Raw genomic sequence first — 16,614 nt, 5'->3', positions numbered from 1 at the left:
GGAGCACATGGGACGGGCCCCGCCCCGTCACGTGACATCCACTGCACGCCCCCGTGTCCCCTCCCGAACTTTGGAACTCTTACCTCCTCTCTGTGTTTCTGTTAGGTGATCTTTAGTTCATTCATACCTAGAGCCAACATTTATTGAGTGCATACTAAATGCTTGGCGAACTGCTGGCCTGGGGCTGAGGACACTGAAATTAATGATTATCCTAGGGAAATCGTGGTACAATACGAATTATGCAGGCTTTGAAAATAATGTAAATTAGATCACTGAAAGGTCTATAACAAAGGAAATTGGCAGGTGCGGTGGCTCTGCCTTTAATCTCTAATGGAAGCGCTTTGGAAGGGTGAGAGGCAGGAGGATCACTTGAGCCCAGGAGTTCCAGACCAGCCTGGCAACATGGCTAGACCCCTTCTCTACAAAAAATTTAAAAATTAGCAGGGCGCGGTAGCAGTGCACCTATTTAGGAGGCTGAGGCCAGGAGTGGAGAGGTTTCAGTGAGCCATGTAAGGCCACTGTACTCTTACCTTCTTTCTCTCCAAACAAACAAAAAGACTGATACATTCTAACTAGGCAAGCAGTTAAGTAGGTTTGTAGTTTATAAAGATGAGACACTCCCAGGGAGAGGCAAAAGTCAACCATGGGAAATTCAAAATGTTTTTCCATTTGGGAAAAAACAATCCCCAAACCCCTACCCTGCAGCCAAAAGAGGCTAGATGGTGCCATCCTAGAACTGAATCCACTTGCTGAGTCAGATAGTTTGAGTTTTAATTCAGATAGTTAACAACCTGGTCAGAATTTGTCAACCCAGTCCAACTTGCCCTCAAACATACATTATGTTGCTTTTGTATTCCTTTTCATTGGACACTACCCAAACTGAAAGTCTGGGATTCATCCTACATTCCTTCACTAGCAAAGCACTACATCTAATCAGACATTAGGTTCTACTGAAGTTTGGATCATAATCAAGTCCTATTGATTTTCTCTTTAAAAAAAAAAATTACAGGCAGGCGCAGTGGCTCACATGTAATCCTAGCATTCTGGGAGGCTGAGGCGGGTAGATTGCCTGACCTCACAAGTTCAAGACCAGCCTGAGCAATAAGGAGCCTGTGTCTCTAAAATTAGCTGAGTGTTGTGGTAGACACCTGTAGTCTCAGCTACTTGGGAAGCTGAGGGTAGAGAATCGCTTGAGCCCAGGAGTTTGAGCTTGCTGTGAGCCGTGATGCCAGGGCAACAAAGAGAGACTCTGTCTCCAAAAAAAAAAAAATTCTGCCTTGGTGGCTTACTGCTTGTAATCCTAGCGGTCTGGGAGACTGGGTCAGAGGATCATTGAACACATGAGTTTGAGGCTGTAGAGAATTATGATGAGGCCACTACACTCCAGCCTAGGCAACATAGTGAGACTGTCAAAAACAAGAAAAAAACAACTTTCTTATATTTACCCTTCCCCAACGCACTTTTTTTTTTTTTTTGAGACAGCCTTATTATGTTGCCCTCAGTAGAGTGTCACAGGTCACAGCAACCTCAAACTCTTGCGCTTAAGAGATTCTCTTGCCTCAGCCTCCCAAGTATCTGGGACTACAGGCACCCGCATAGTTTTTGTTGTTGTTGCAGTTGTCATTTTCTCTAGCGGCCCAGGCCAGGTTCGAACCCACCAGCCTGTTATGTGGCTGGTGCTCTACACACCTCCCCACTTGTACTGCCCTAGTTCAGGAATTCGTTTCCCTTGCCTGCTTTCCAAGCCTCCGGGTGAGCTTTCTCACCCAGATAGCAGATCATGTCACTTTCCTGCTTTCTTTCACTGGGCCCCATTGAGAGAGAGACTGTCAAATTCTTAGCAAACAAAACTCTAGCCTGAACCTCTAGCTCTATCACCTATCTCTTTTCTCTGGTTCCTGTATATATAGCCAAACCAAATTATCCATAGTTCCTGAAGACAAATAGCTTTTCCTCAAGGACTTCCTGGCTGTTGCTACTCCCTTGGCTATATCCCACCCTGCTTTCCTCTGGATAAATTCATCTTCCTCCAAGTAAAAGCTTTCTCAAAGTCTCTCCTGACTTACCCACTGTAGCCCCATTTCAGCGACCCCTTGTTCATATCCACAATACATCAAAATTGTTTTCATGTGATTTTCTTTTCCATTACATTAAGCTTTTTGAGGATAGTGGGTTTTTTCCCTATATTTGCATCTCCACAAACTTGAATAATGTCCATTGCTGAGCTGGGCTCCATTGATGTTCATTACTGAATGAATGACTGGACGTGAAAAGCAAAGAGTCACTTTGAAACTGTCTTATTCTAAAGCACAATCATCCAAATTATGATTTGATAGAGAACTATCCTTTTACTTATGTTTTATTTGACAACTTATTTTAACATCACCAACACTCGAAATCAGAGAAGGCAACTACTATATCCACGTTAAACAATAGCAGAGGTTCATCATACATGCTGACTTGATTATGGCAGTCATATTAAAGGGGCTTGATAAGTCTGGTGACTCCCAAGTCCAGCGCTTCAAGCTTTTATACAGGTTGCCAAGTACAGATGACTCAACCCAAATTTGCAGCTGCTTCTGCAGCTAGCTAAGGCCTTGGACTAGAATGGGACCTTTAAGTCTCTGAGGCTTCAGAGACAGAGTAAAATAGTGAATTAAGACCATGTTGTAGTCAAATGGACTTAGATTCCAATCTTTGGCTCCATGACTTGGGTGACCTTGAGTAAGTTACTGAACCTTTTCAAATTTTTTTTTTTTTTTTTTTTTGAAATAGAGCAAACTGTTGCCTTGGGTAAAATGCCATGGCATCACAGCTCACAGCAATCTCCAACTCCTGAGCTTAAGCGATTCTCTTGCCTCAGACTCCCAAGTAGCTGGGACTACAGGCGCCTGCCACAACACCTGGCTATTTTTTGGTTGTAGTTGTCATTGTTGTTTGGCAGGCCCAGGCTGGATTCTAACCTGCCAGCTCTGGTATATGTGGCTGGCGCCTTAGCTGCTTGAGCTACAGGCACCAAGCCAACCTTTCCAAATTTCATATTACTCACCAAAATATGGGGATAATATCTACCTTTCCAAGTCGTTGTGAAGTCTCAGAAGCATGTAGAAGTCATACTTTTACATTTACAGATCTACTAAGTGCCTGCCACTGTTATGAAGTTAAATTCAGAGGATCACAGGAAGTAAAAATGTTTTCTTCATTCAGCAGCAAAGAAAAGGTAGATGATGACGCCTTGAAGAGTGTGTATTTGCAGGGGTGGTGTTAATAGGATCCACAAGCCCCTTGAAAAGTTATTTGTAAAAGTTTGTATGAAAATTTGTGTATATCCATCTCCTAGAGTGAAGCTCCATTACATTTACCAGCTTCTCAAGGGAAAACAAAAACAGAAGATGATTATAAAAGAAGGAAAGGAGGGAAAGGGGCTTAGTTGTTTCCATTCAGGGCAGCCTCCCTACTAGCCTGGGCTCACAGTTGCTCCAAACAATGCCCTCTCACATCCACTCTCCACCCCGGTCTAGCCTCTTGCCATGATACCCCAGAAAGCAGACAGAGAGACCTTGGGGATAAAGGTCTTTATTCAACAAGGTTATCTCACTCAGTAACAAAAGAACAGGAGGTAACAATTCCCTCAAAGGTCTGAGACAGTGTCCAGCCCTGACAGCAGGAAGCACGGCCCACTGATACATTAGCTATTGCTCAGGGCCCCAGAGGGCCACTTAGAGATCATAGTTAGGGTTCTTCCGAAGGATGACAAAACCTTCCAGAATGGGGGTAACAGGAAGAAATTCCTCAGTGGCCAATTCTGCCCGTTCCCCATGGGCCAGTAACACTGGGGTTGTATGTGTCTGGAACCCTGTGATAGTCTTCGGCTTGCCTGCCTGGCCCACCACATCCACTGCCTGTAGGGTAAAAAATATTGAAAAGAAGGAACTCCAGATGGGAGAAGAGCAACAACCCAGTGCCCATACAAGTTTTAGAGAAGCAAGTATATATGTATTCTCTAAGTTCTAAAATATAGCCTAAGCCTGCCCCTCTATTCAATCCCTTACCTGGCCCACACGGACAGACACTGGCAATGGCCGCAGCTCTTCATCAAATGTGACCAACATTCGGGGCTGCATGGCAGCAACCAGCCCATACAATACATAGTGTGATTTTCCTAAAATGACTGTGGGAAGCACACAGAACAAAAACAGTTAGAGATAGTAGGGCAGGTCTAGCCAGAACCCTGGGAGCCAACCTCAAGCATGTCCCTATAACCCCTCAGTCATACACCTGAACCCATATCCCTCCCATCATACATCCTACCGCTAACCGGAGATAACCCCACCTCACTTTGCTTATAACCCTTGAACTGGCAAATCACTTTTCTCCACTTAGGAGCAAATGCTGGGCTTATAGTCCTCAAATGTGAGAGATGAATGTCTCCTGTGGCCCATCACAAGCCCAAAGAACCTTAGGAACCCAGAGTAGTATAGAGCTAATGTGGATTCTTGATCCTTAATTACCACAGTGGCCCTAGTAGGCCTGAAGACACTGTACTATGCACCATAATATAAGATTTTGAGAGGAACTCACTATTTCTAACATCCAGGAAGGAGACAAGCACAGTTAGCAGCCCAGCCACAGCCACCTGACTCATAAGCTGCCGGTCACTATGGTAGGGACAGAGGGTAAGTGTGCCCTTCCCTAAATGTGTCAGACCCTGAAAAAAATAGACGAAAGTGGCAGTAAGGAGTCACATCTCAGGAGACAATCACTTAACCCAGCTGATCAGAAATCCCACAACTTGTTCATATCTTCCCCCCAGGCCAAGATTCCATGTTCCCCTTCCATCACCACAGATACTTCCCCTCACATACTCTAAGAAGAATTCTATTCTTTACCTGTGCCAAGCGCACCATGAACAGATTGTTGGGGTCCTTAGCATGATATTGAGCTAACTGGCGCAGCATTGCAGCCAGACGGGCATTATTGGTACCTGGAAATGTTAAGCATTAAAAAGGCTTGAAAATAAGGCCTCAAATCACCCCCCCAAATCTGCTTATAATCTTTTTATGCCTGATACTTACCACTGCCCACCATGCCCATAGCAAAGATGGAGTTATAGGAAACTTCTGGATCAGCATCATGAGAGAATTTACTTAGGGTATCCAGGATGTTAAGTCGTGGATTTGAAACAGAGATTAGTGCCAGTGCTAAAGGTACAGCCCTCCGGAGTGTAGGCTCCCCATATCTCAGCTAGTGATCAAAGAAAATAACAGTTTAGGGGAAAACAGTAAAAACAATTCAGTTTACAGGCATGAACTAATGGGTGAAAGAGGGCCTTAACTTTTACAGAAAGGCACAACAAAAGACCACATCACCAAGAAAAGCAATCAGGAAAGTCTCCTTTGGGAGCATCAGGCCACCAAAATCAGTCTATTGGTTTTTTGGGGTTTTTTTTTTTTTTTTTTGAGATAGAGTATCAGCATGTCACTCTCAGTAGGGTGATGTGGCGTCATAGCTCACAGCAACCTCAAACTCTTGGGCTTAAGCAATTCTCTTGCCTCATCCTCCCAAGTACCTGGGACTACAGGCGCCTACCACAATGCCTGGCTATTTTTTTGTTGTAGCTGTCATTGTTGTTTAGCAGGCCCAGGTGGGTTGAAACCTGCCAGCCCTGGTGTATGTGGCTGGCACCCTAACCACTGAGCTACAGGCATTGAGCCCAAAACCAGTATATTGTAATCATCTTCATGTTATACTCACCAAATGGCCAAAGGTTCGTAGTGCCATCTCTGCACCAATCTCCTCTCCCATAGCAATAAGGGCAATCCCCAGAACAGCCACTCCCTACACATGAAGAGACAGTGGAACCCAATAAGCTCAAGGAACAAAAATCAGTCACCCTTGATTTAATTCCCATCTAAGAATAAAAAGCCATCTGGGGGAGTGGCGCCTGTGGCTCAAGTGGCTAAGGCGCCAGGCACATACACCTGAGCTGGTGGGTTCAAGTCCAGCCTGGCCTGCCAAATAACAATGATGGCTGCAACCAAAAAAAAAAAAAATAGCTGGGCGTTGTGGTGGGCGCCTGTAGTCCCAGCTACTTGGGAGGCTGAGACAGGAGACTCGCTTGAGCCCAGGAGTTGGAGGTTGCTGTGAGCTGTGATGCCATGGCACTCTACCCAGGGCAACAGCTTGAGGCTCTGTCTCAAAAACAAAAAAAAGCCATCTGGGCCAGGCATGGTGGCTATCACTTGTATTCCCAGCCTTGGGAGGCCAAGGCGAGTGGATTGCCTGAGCTCACAAGTTTGAAACCAGCCTGAGCCAGAGCAACACTTTGTCTCTAAAAATAGCTGGGTGTTGTGGTAGGTGCCTGGAGTCCCAGCTACTTGGGAGGCTGAGGCAAGAGAATTGCTTAAGCCTAGGAGTTTGAGGTTGCTGTGAGCTGAGATGCGATGGCACTCTGCCAAGGGCGACCACAGTGAGACCGTCTCAAAAAAGAATAAAAAGCCATCCCATGGGGAACATCTTTCCTCAGGTACAAAAGCCAGTCTCACGCCATTTCAATACGTAGCAGTATCCAGAAGGGATCTAAGACAGAACCAAACCCAGCTCCCCAACCCCCTACGTGCTTATCATTTCTCAGGCCCTCACTCTGAGAGTGCCTAACTGCCCACATAACCTGATGTGCTCCCATGTCAGCAGGGGCTTCCTTTTTGTCCTTGTCCTTCTTTTCCTTCTTATCTTTGTCTTCTTCCTTTTCCTTGGAGTCAAAATGTTCGCTACAAATGTGGAGTAACTGCTGCACTTTCAGTACATTCCCGGAGCCTTCAGCAAGGTGGTAAGGGTAAGAAGGGTAGAAATGAGAAGGCACAAATGTAAAGCTTACTTGGAAATCAGAGAATCCTCAAGAATCTAAAGCAGTTCAAAATAAGAAAGAAGAAACAACCTCAAAAAAAGAACCGAGAGAAGTGAGGAGTTACTGGAGAAGCACAAGACAGAGTAACAAATACACAGACCTGCATAGGCACACACATCCACCAGCGTGTTGGCAAAACTGCGGAATGGTTCTGACACAACCTCCAGGGCAGCCAGGATTGCCTCAATGGCCTCACCCTTCCCTACAGGATAGATTCAAGGGGTCAGAGGACACCTGCTTCCATGCAGCACAGCCTGACACACAAACCCTCCCAATTACTGTTAGCCTTTTGCCCAAATAGAGAGACGTTCCTCTCACCCAGGTGGTTGAGTCCCAGTCCAAGAGGAAGCCAACGAGCGTAAGTGTCCTTGAGCTCAGTCTCTGACTTCTCCATGATGGTCTGAAGGATAGTAGAAGTGACATCTCCATTGCAGGATCCCACTGCTATCATTCCACAGGCAAGAGCTGTCACACCTGCCACCTAGAAGTAAGACAATCAGTATTGTCCATAATAAGCTGTTAAAATACAGAGGGTACCCAGAAAATGTATACACAGTTTAAAAAAGGAAAAAATAAATTTGTAATGCTCAAGTAACAATTGACTTCTGCAATTACAAGAGGTGCTCAATATGACCTGTATTCATCTTTCAATACTGATACATATTGAATATTACAATTTTAATAGTTTTTTCCTTTCTTAAAATGTGTAAGCCAGGCCCAGTGGTTCAGCCCTGTAATCCTAGCACTCTGGGAGGTTGAGGCGGGTGGATTGTCTGAGCTCACAGGTTGGAGACCAGCCTGAGCAAGAGCTAGACCCCATCTCTAAAAATAGCTGGGCATTGTGGCTGGTGCCTGAGACAAGACAATCACTTGAGCCCAAGAGTTTGAGGTTGCTATAAACTATCACGCCAAGACAGTGTACCAAGGGCGACAAATGACATTCTGGCTCAAAAAATAAGATAAAATAAAATGTGTATACACTTTTTTGGCACCCTTTGTACCTGTCTGTCTTGGCTCAAGATATCTCACTCTACCAAAACAAACAAACAAACCAAAAACAGAAAACTTTTAGACCACTATAAGACATTTGCCCTAATATAAGTAGGTAGTAATCCCTTTTTTATGCTAAGTCAAAATAACAATATTGGCTGGGGTAGTGCCTATAATCCCAGTATTTTGGAGGAAAAGGTGGGAGGACTGCATGAGGCCAGGGGCTGAAGCAAGAGATCACTTGTGCACCCGAGTTGCAGGCTGCAGTGAACTATGATCAGCTTGAGTGACAGAGCAAAACCTTGTCTCAGGAGAAAAATAAATAAATAAAAGAAAAACATTATCAGCCACTATTTATCAAGTACTTAATATATGTCAGTTACTATGCCACCTGTTTTGCATACCATTAACATTTAATCCTCCTAACAACCCCATGGGTAACAGGTCCTACTTTTATTCTGCCCTCTTACTGATAGAAAAATGAGGCCTAAAGAGACTGAGTTACTTGTTCAAGATCACACTGCTTATAAGCAAAGGTGGCAGGATTTGAGCTTTCTGATTCTAAAACCTATGCTTTTGGCCACCATACTGTATTTATCCATCACTAAAACAACTCCACAAAGATAAGAAAATTTAAGGTTGGCCAATAACTGAAACACTCAGTGAGAATCATCAACCCCAAGCTGCATTAAGTTTCTCCTCACTCTAATCCAGATAGTTCTTCCAGACAGGGCATCTCAGATCTCACTACCAACCAGAGGCCTGGAATCCCAGTTCTAAGGAATTTCACTGGGGTAATACCCTCCTACACAACAAACACATGCATGTATGCACACACACAACTTCTTTTTCATTATTTGCCACAGAGAGTGTCTCACAGCACCTTCCCTACCAACCCTAAGTACTGACAGCCTCTACCCACCTCCATGCTAGACTTGGAATCTCCCATCACAGGCAGCAGCAGTGTTAGAACATCTTCACGATTTGAGCCTGCATAGGCCAAACCTAGCCTGCAAAATCCATGAAAAGGCAGTCTCAACACATACCAAGGACAAGGCAAGTAAAGAACAAAAAGAAGATTGTTCATTCACCATTTCAACAAACATTCACCAAAAGTCAAATACACAGCACTCAAACACAGTAGTAGTCTTTGTCAATATAAAAGTGAAAAGGACCTAGTTACTGTTCTTCAGAGCTTATAGGCTGAGTGTTAACATACAAAAGTGAGAAACCTTACCCAAAGATGGAACCAAGTCTCATTGTGTTGCTGTTGTGAAGAACATAGTCTGAGAGCAGTGCCAGAGCAGGGTCGCACTCATTCCGGACCCCAGAGTTCACAATGCCACAGGCAAGGAGAGCTCCTGACTATAAAGAGCAAATAGATTTTTCACTCAGGAGACTCTACCTTCTTCACCACAAAGGATGCAACATGGGCCTTCCACACCTACTTTAATTGGATTTAAAAACTGGGTACAACGTATCAGTAAAAGGAAGGCACTACTGGGCACTAGAACATGGCAAAGGGAAATCTTCCAAGAGGGCTGTGCTCAGACTAACCTTGATGTAGTCCTCGGAGGAGTACAGGTACTTGTCAATCTGGGTGAGGCCACCATCCACATCCCACAGCAAAATCATGCCAAGAGATGCAGCTGCACTCAACATTCCTATACCAAGGAAGAGTCCGAGGAAAGTGTTATAAAGGTCACTCCAAAGAACTGTACTATGGATCCCCTGTCAGATAAAAATTTGACTCTAGGAGGACAAAGAGAGTGAACAAAGCAACACAAAAGATAAAATAAGAACAGAATTATACCATGGTCTTTGTTCTTGTAAAGCCATTTGTTGCCATCATCCGTGAGCAGTTTGTCCTGGCCGAAAGCTGCATTCACAAAGCCATTCACAAAAGAGGAGGCCAGGTTCATACGGGCAGAGTCTACCTGAGAGCCACTACCCCCAAACCCTGCACAGGAGGGAAAGGAAAAGGGAAGTTTAGAATAGGGCAAGAAAGGAGCAAAGTATGGTAGCCAATCTCTGCTTCCCTTAAGATTCTCTATCATTGGTGGCGCCTGTAGCTTGAGCAGCTAAGGGGCCAGCCACATACACCAGAGCTGATGGGGTCAAATCCGGCCCGGGCCTGCCAAACAATGATAACTACAACCAAAAAATAGTCAGGCATTGTGGTGGGCACCTCTAGTCCCAGCTACTCGGTAGGCTGAGGCAAGAGGATCGCTTAAGCCCAGGAGTTGGAGGTTGCTGTGAGCTGTGACACCACAGCACTTTACCCAGGGCGATAGCTTGAGGCTATGTCTCAAAAAAAAGAAAAGAAAAGAAAAGAAAAGAAGATTCTTGGGCAGCGCCTGTGGCTCAAAGGAATAAGGTACCGGCCCCATATGCCAGAGGTGGTGTGTTTAAACCTAGCCCCGGCCAAAAACCGCAAAAAAAAAAAAAAAAATTCTCTTTCATTGCCCCCAAGCAGTGACCTGAAAAAAGGATTCATGGGAATTCTGACCTCTGTAAAATAAGCATGTTGGCCCAAGCCATCACTCCCAATACAAGAAGCACAACCAGTTATCCTTCAATTTTCACTCACATAGAGGGCTACTCACTGTTGTTCTCTAGGTGTGTTTTGTAGATGTCATCAGGCACCTTGGGCTCCATGATGTCCAGCTGAAGAGAAGTCATAGAGTCACAACTGTTCCCCTAGTACTCCCCCAAGCTGTCCCTCCTGCTATCCCACTGAATACCAATTCTGACAAAAGAGAGTCTAGCCAGGAATGTGAAATGGCATGTGAAATTACAACCATGAAGCTTTGATGACAAAAGAGCAAAGAATCTCACCTCCCGAGCTAAGGCCAAGAAGTTGCTGTTGAGCTGCACATTAGACATGATCTCTGTCAGGTCCTCATATTCTTCTACATCTTCACTCAGCTCCAGGAACACTCCATGCCTCCCTAGCATGAATGCCATCTGTTTCTGTACTACCCTGTGGGAGAGAGTCAGCACAGCTGTTCACCACTGTCCAATAAGCACACAAGAAATCCCCTCAAACCCTAATCAGAAACAAGTCCCAGCTTTTTAAATAAATGCCCAGATAAGCTTATCTTCCACTTTGACAACTTCTTCTCTACATACACATCCTTGCAGGTGGTGAAGATATCTTCTACCAGCTCCATGTCATTGAGCATCAGTGCCAATCTCAGAGCTTCAGGGAAGCGGCTAAACTTTCGGAACACACCCAAGGCACAACGCAGTAGGGCAGAGTTCTCAGGCTCAGGCACATAATTCACACAACTACAAAGGCAAAAGTAAAAAAGGATCCAGAAAGTCCCAGAGACTCATTTATCACATTGAATTCATCTACCCAAAATAAATAATGAATGCCTATTCTATACTAAGCTTTATGCTAGATGCTAAGACTAGTAAGGAGACACAGAATCACTGTCCTCAAGAAACTCACAAAAATTAACTACAGCCTGATGCTACCCTTAAGATGCCTTGAGAGAATAGAGGAAGCAAAATTGAGAGAGAAGTGCTGGGAAGAGCAGCCCTGCCATCCATCCCTACCACACTCACTCACCTGGTAAGATAGAGGCAGACCTTTGCGTATGCATTCTCATCGATGTCCTTCTCCAGCATATCCACTTGCTCAATTTCCATGAGCAGGTCACAGGCCTCGTGTTCTGCATTGTGGGCCATGTTGTAGGGGACAATCTCCTTCACCAGGGTAAGCAGTGGCTCTCGTTGTACCTTCTCTGCATCATCCAACTCCTGCCACTCCTTAGCCACTTCTCCTGCCAGATGCCTATGGATGGGCCCAGACTACTAAGGGAATACAGCTTCAGGAGAAGCATTTCCCTATGGGCCAAGGAATTCACTATCTGGGAAATTCAATATAATGATACTCTAAAACAGATAGTACTCTAAGATAGAACTGAGAATTATACCTCAGAGCCCCCTTCAGATTCCAAAAAGAAAAGATCTTACCTGACATACTCATGACCCCATGATGCCAATTCCTCCTGTGAGCCCACTAATCGATACTTGAGGCACTCGCGCTCGCCACTCATGGTCATGGCCAAAACAGAGATGATGTCAGCAGCAAAGCGCTACAAAGAAAAGTTCTTTGAAGTCAAATCCAACAGTCCAGGGTAAGGGGAATGTGACATGAATGCAAAGACCACTGTCACTATTCTCAAAATTAACTATGGACTAGTTTCTGTATTAGAAATTTTTTTTTGGGCTCGGCGCCTATAGCTCAACCGGTTAAGGCACCAGCCACGTACACCTAAGGTGGCAGGTTCGAATCCCCAGCCCGGACCCGCCAAACAACGACAGCTGCAACCAAAAAATAGCTGGGCGTTGTGGTGGGCGCCTGTGGTCCCAGCTACTTGGGAGGCAGAGGCAAGAGACTCGCTTGAGCCCAGGAGTTGGAGGTTGCTGTGAGCTGTAATGCCACGGCACTCTACCCAGGGGGACAGCTTGAGGCTCTGTCTCAAAAAAAAAAAAAAAGAAAATTTTTTTGGAGACAGAGTCTCACTATGTCATCCTTGGTAGAGTGCTGTGGCGTCACAGCTCACAGCAACCTCAAACTCTTGGGCTTAAGAGATTCTCTTGCCTCAGGTGCCTGCCACGATGCCTGGCTATTTTTCGGTTGCAGTTGTCATTGTTGCTTTAGCTGCCCCAAGCTGGGTTCAAACTGGCCAACCTCAGTGTACATGGCTGGTGCCCTACCCACTAAGTTAAGGCACTGCCTCTGTGTTACAAATGTATATGTTTCCTAAGCTAAGCCTCACAGGAACCTCAGTTGGTTACCATTTTCCTTTTTTGGTGGGGGATAGAGTCTCATTATGTTGCCCTCAGTAGAGTACCATGATATCACAGCTCACAGCAACCTCAAACTCTTGGGCCCAAGTGATTCTCTTGCCTCAGCCTCCATAGTAGCTGGGACTACAGGGGCCCACCACAATGCCTGGCTATTTTGTTGTTGTTGTTGTTGTTGTTTAGCAGGTCTAGGCTAGGTTCGAACCCACCAGCCCCGGAGCATCTGGCCAGTGCCCTAGCCACTGAACTACGGGCGGCCAGCCCTATTTTCCTTTTGAACCCAAGGAAGGGGCGGGGCATAGTGGCTCACCCCTGTAATCCCAGCACTCTGGGAGGTCAAGGTGGTGTACTGCTTGAGCTCACAAGTTTGAGACCAGCCTAAGCAAAAAGCAAGACTCTGTCTCTACTAAAAATAGAAAAACTGAGGCAAGAGGATTTCTTGAGCCCAAGAGTTAGTAGTTGCTGTGAGCTATGATGCCACGGCACTCTACCCAGGGCAATAGCTTGGGTAGAGTTACTTTTTCTCATAAAAAACAAAAAAACAAAGGAAAGGTAATAAAGGAGAAAACAAAAAATGATGGAGGCTCTGTATTCGTTTTTACTTTTGTAAAGACAGCATCTAGCCATGTTTCCCAAGCTGGTCTTCAATTCTTGGCTTCAAATTATTCCCACTTCTGTCTCCCAAAGTGCTGGGATTATAGGTGTGAGAGACTGCACCCAAGCTGAATTTTATTTTAACTGCAATTAGAAACTATTAAGGTTTTAAGCCAGTGGTTCTCAATCTTCCTAATGCTGTGAACCTTTAATACAGTTAAAAGGGGGTCATGACCCACAGGCTGAGAACGGCTGTTTTAAGCAGAAATGACCTAAACTCTAGAAATATCACTATGGGTTTTTTTTTTTTTTTTTTGAGACAGAGCCTCAAGCTGTACCCCTGGGTAGAGTGCTATGGCATCACAGCTCACAGCAACCTCCAACTCCTGGGCTCAAGCGAGTCTCCTGCCTCAGCCTCCCAAGTAGCTGGGACCACAGGCGCCCGCCATAACGCCTGGCTAATTTTTAGTTGCAGCCATCATTGTTGTTTGGTGGGCCCGGGCTGGATTTGAACCTGCCACCTTAAGTGTATGTGGCTGGAGCCTTAGCCACTTGAGCCACAGGCACCGAGTCACTATGGCTTTTAAATGAAAGACAGACTGTATAGGAGATCAAGGACAAAAGCAAGAACACCAGTTATGAGGCTGCTATAATGGTCCAGATGAGAATTTCCTGGATTATAGTTGTACCAATTGGCAGAGAAGTGATTAAATGTAGTGTATATTTCTGAGGGAAAACATGACATAGAACAAAAGAGAAAAACCAAAGTTTAACATAACTTAAATATAAACCACGCTAATGAAATCCCAAGGTACAAACAAATGACAGAAGCAGTGCCTTCTAAAAACTTGACCTTCCTTTCAGTCCTTTTATGCATACCTTGACTGTGATGAACTCTGCTCAACTGGATCACGGTTTAGGTCTATCAGGTGAATAGTGATTCATCATAAGCCCCATGGTCTAGGTAAAAAGGAATTCCCAAACTAGGTCTCCACCAGCCTCTGAAATACTGTTTTACCTTATTCTCCCCAGGGGCCATGTTTTCATAGATTTCCTTCAGTTTGCCATAGTGCGGACGCAGAAATTTGAGAGGCTTGGGCACTGAAGTCATGGAAGTTGTAGAAGAACGAATCTGCCTCCGAAGTTCCTCCAGAGCTGGTCGGTACAGGGATGTATCCTTCTCCTGAAAAGGAAATGTTAGGGATCAGACAAAAAGGAGTCACATCCCTCCAAGTCATAATATAATACAGAAATATTTAACTAACAACTAATCCAGGAAAATGTCTTATTCACCTGTGATTCCCCAACTGCCTGGCACAAGAACAAATGAGCTTAGTTAAGAACTCTGCTTTTCTCACAAAAGTAAGCTATCAAACCGTACAAATATGCCTTGTAACTCTCCTGCCTCCCGACAGCCTAACATCGACCCTAAAATAAAGCATCGCATAAGAGGTGTTACCTCAAAACGTTATCAAGCAAGTGGGTAAGATCCAAATATGCACCGAATCACGTTAACGTCATAACTCACCCCAAGGCGTTCTACGAGCATCTCCAGTTCATCTTGAAGTTGTTTGTCCTCCTCAGACTGGAGGGTTAGGGGAAGAAGCTCATGAAGAGGAGTCCCAAACACATCCTCCTCCCACTCAACCTGGGACAGGTAGGGAATGAGCCTGCCTCCTTACAAGGGGCAAGTGGACAAGGAAAGAGTGGGAATGGGAAGCCCTGATGGGAAGGCAGCCCAACTTCTAAGCCAGGCTCTGCCTGAATACCGTTCTAGAAAATGGGTGACAATGACCCGCCCGAGCCCACCTCACTAAGTGGTGATAAGGGTTGGTGGGAACGGCAGAAGTGCCAGCGCAGAATGGAGAATGAGAGGGGCCTAGAGAGGTGGGGTGCTGGGAGTCCCGAGGGTCGCCCCATCGGTCCTCTCTTGGGTTCGGTGGGGCCGCTGAGGAGCTGGGTCTGAGGCCTGTGGAGCGCAGTGACTCAGCCTGTGGCCTCCTTCGCCACCTCCCGGAGCTGCGCCTCACCAGCTCCTGTTCTTTGTCCTTGTCCCCGGCATCGCGCCGCTCCTTGCCGCTCGGCTTCTCATCCGCGCCCCCGGGGACCGTCGCTGGGGGCTGCTGGGTCTGCAGTGGTGCTTTGTCCCGTCCACCCTCCTCCATCGCCGCCGCCACTGCCGGCCCGCTGCGCGCGCACCATCGCCCCGCCCTCTTTCCCAGACGTCCTCGCGCATCGCCCGATACGCCCCGCCTACTCCGGAGCCCGGAAACGCCGAGCAAGCCGGGAGCGCGGTGGGCCACCCAGTCCTAAGAACCCGGCCCCGGAGGCCGGACGGAAACTACGCTTCCCAGCCTCCCCCGCGCCTTAGGTACCGCCCCGGCGCGGACCTCCTCCGAGTCTTCGGAATCCTGCAGAATTGTGTGGTGTGCGTTTGGGGTACGCTCACTGCTGCGGGAGACGAGCGGGGTGCGAACTGGGATGTCGTTTTGCTCGCGGGTAAGTTTTTCTCATAACGCTTAATAGAACTCATAGTGACACCCCAGTTGGCTGCGTGGTGGGACAGGGGAACAGATTCTTTTAAGTCTGGGACGCTTGATTTCCGTCTGTATGAAGCTTGGGTACCCCGTGTCTAGCCCCACACCGCTGTAGGATATTAACCTCCTCACGTTTGCCCCCATTTGAAGGAGAGTGCTCTGATATTACGGTGAGGGTGTGGTTCTTAAATCCTTTTGGGGAGCCACGTGGAGTATAAATCAGCAAATCCTATGCTCCCTTGCCAAGTTGTGGAGCAAAAGCAGAACAAGACAATTCTTTTCCCTCAGTCTGTCTTTTGTTCTTCCTTTCCCTGTTAGGACTTAAAGGAAGGGTGACTGACACGTTTTACGTCAGGACAGCTTTTAAGCGATCACACAATTCTCACAATCTTTTGAGATCTGTAGGGCCGTGTCCATTTTACACAAGAGATCATACAGAGCACAGGCAGTCCCTGAGTTACAAACACCCGACTTACGTACAACTCGTCCTTAGGAATGGAAGCAGTAAGTCCCCGACAGATGTACCACTCACACCTAAGAATGGAGGCTATTATAAGTAATAAGTAAATGTACCTGTTCCAACTTAAATACAAGTTCAACTTAAGGACAAACTTATAGGCTAGACACAGCGGCTCACACCTGTAATCCTAACACTCTGGGAGGCAGAGGGAGGTGAACTGCTTGAGCTCAGGAGTTCAAGATCAGCCTGAGCAAGAGCAAGACCCATATCTACTAAAAATAGAAAAACTAGCTGGGCATAGGGTG

The 16,614-nt window shown here is 46.1% G+C and overlaps 1 protein-coding gene across 1 annotated transcript; it reads right to left on the bottom strand.

Annotated features, from left to right (window-relative positions):
• Positions 1-3,558: 3,558 nt before the first annotated feature.
• PSMD2 (proteasome 26S subunit, non-ATPase 2) lies at positions 3,559-15,612 on the bottom strand. Its single transcript, XM_003802862.3, has 21 exons — positions 15,343-15,612; positions 14,841-14,897; positions 14,331-14,495; positions 11,882-12,003; positions 11,475-11,699; positions 11,030-11,188; positions 10,736-10,880; positions 10,504-10,564; positions 9,711-9,857; positions 9,455-9,561; positions 9,135-9,262; positions 8,820-8,907; positions 7,226-7,388; positions 7,008-7,109; positions 6,671-6,816; positions 5,755-5,838; positions 5,076-5,244; positions 4,890-4,984; positions 4,582-4,708; positions 4,053-4,171; positions 3,559-3,902 (listed from the first exon to the last, which is right to left on the bottom strand). Exons 1-21 carry the CDS (start codon positions 15,475-15,477, stop codon positions 3,720-3,722), a joined length of 2,727 nt encoding a protein of 908 aa, XP_003802910.1. The 5' UTR covers positions 15,478-15,612; the 3' UTR covers positions 3,559-3,719.
• Between the last annotated feature and the right edge of the window lie 1,002 nt (positions 15,613-16,614).

This window comes from Otolemur garnettii, unplaced genomic scaffold, assembly GCF_000181295.1.
Source record: "Otolemur garnettii isolate 467f Iridium unplaced genomic scaffold, OtoGar3 scaffold00263, whole genome shotgun sequence".
NCBI lineage: Eukaryota > Metazoa > Chordata > Mammalia > Primates > Galagidae > Otolemur > Otolemur garnettii.
The sequence above is the reverse complement of the archived record's forward strand: the minus strand, read 5'-3'. Positions and strand labels throughout refer to the sequence as shown.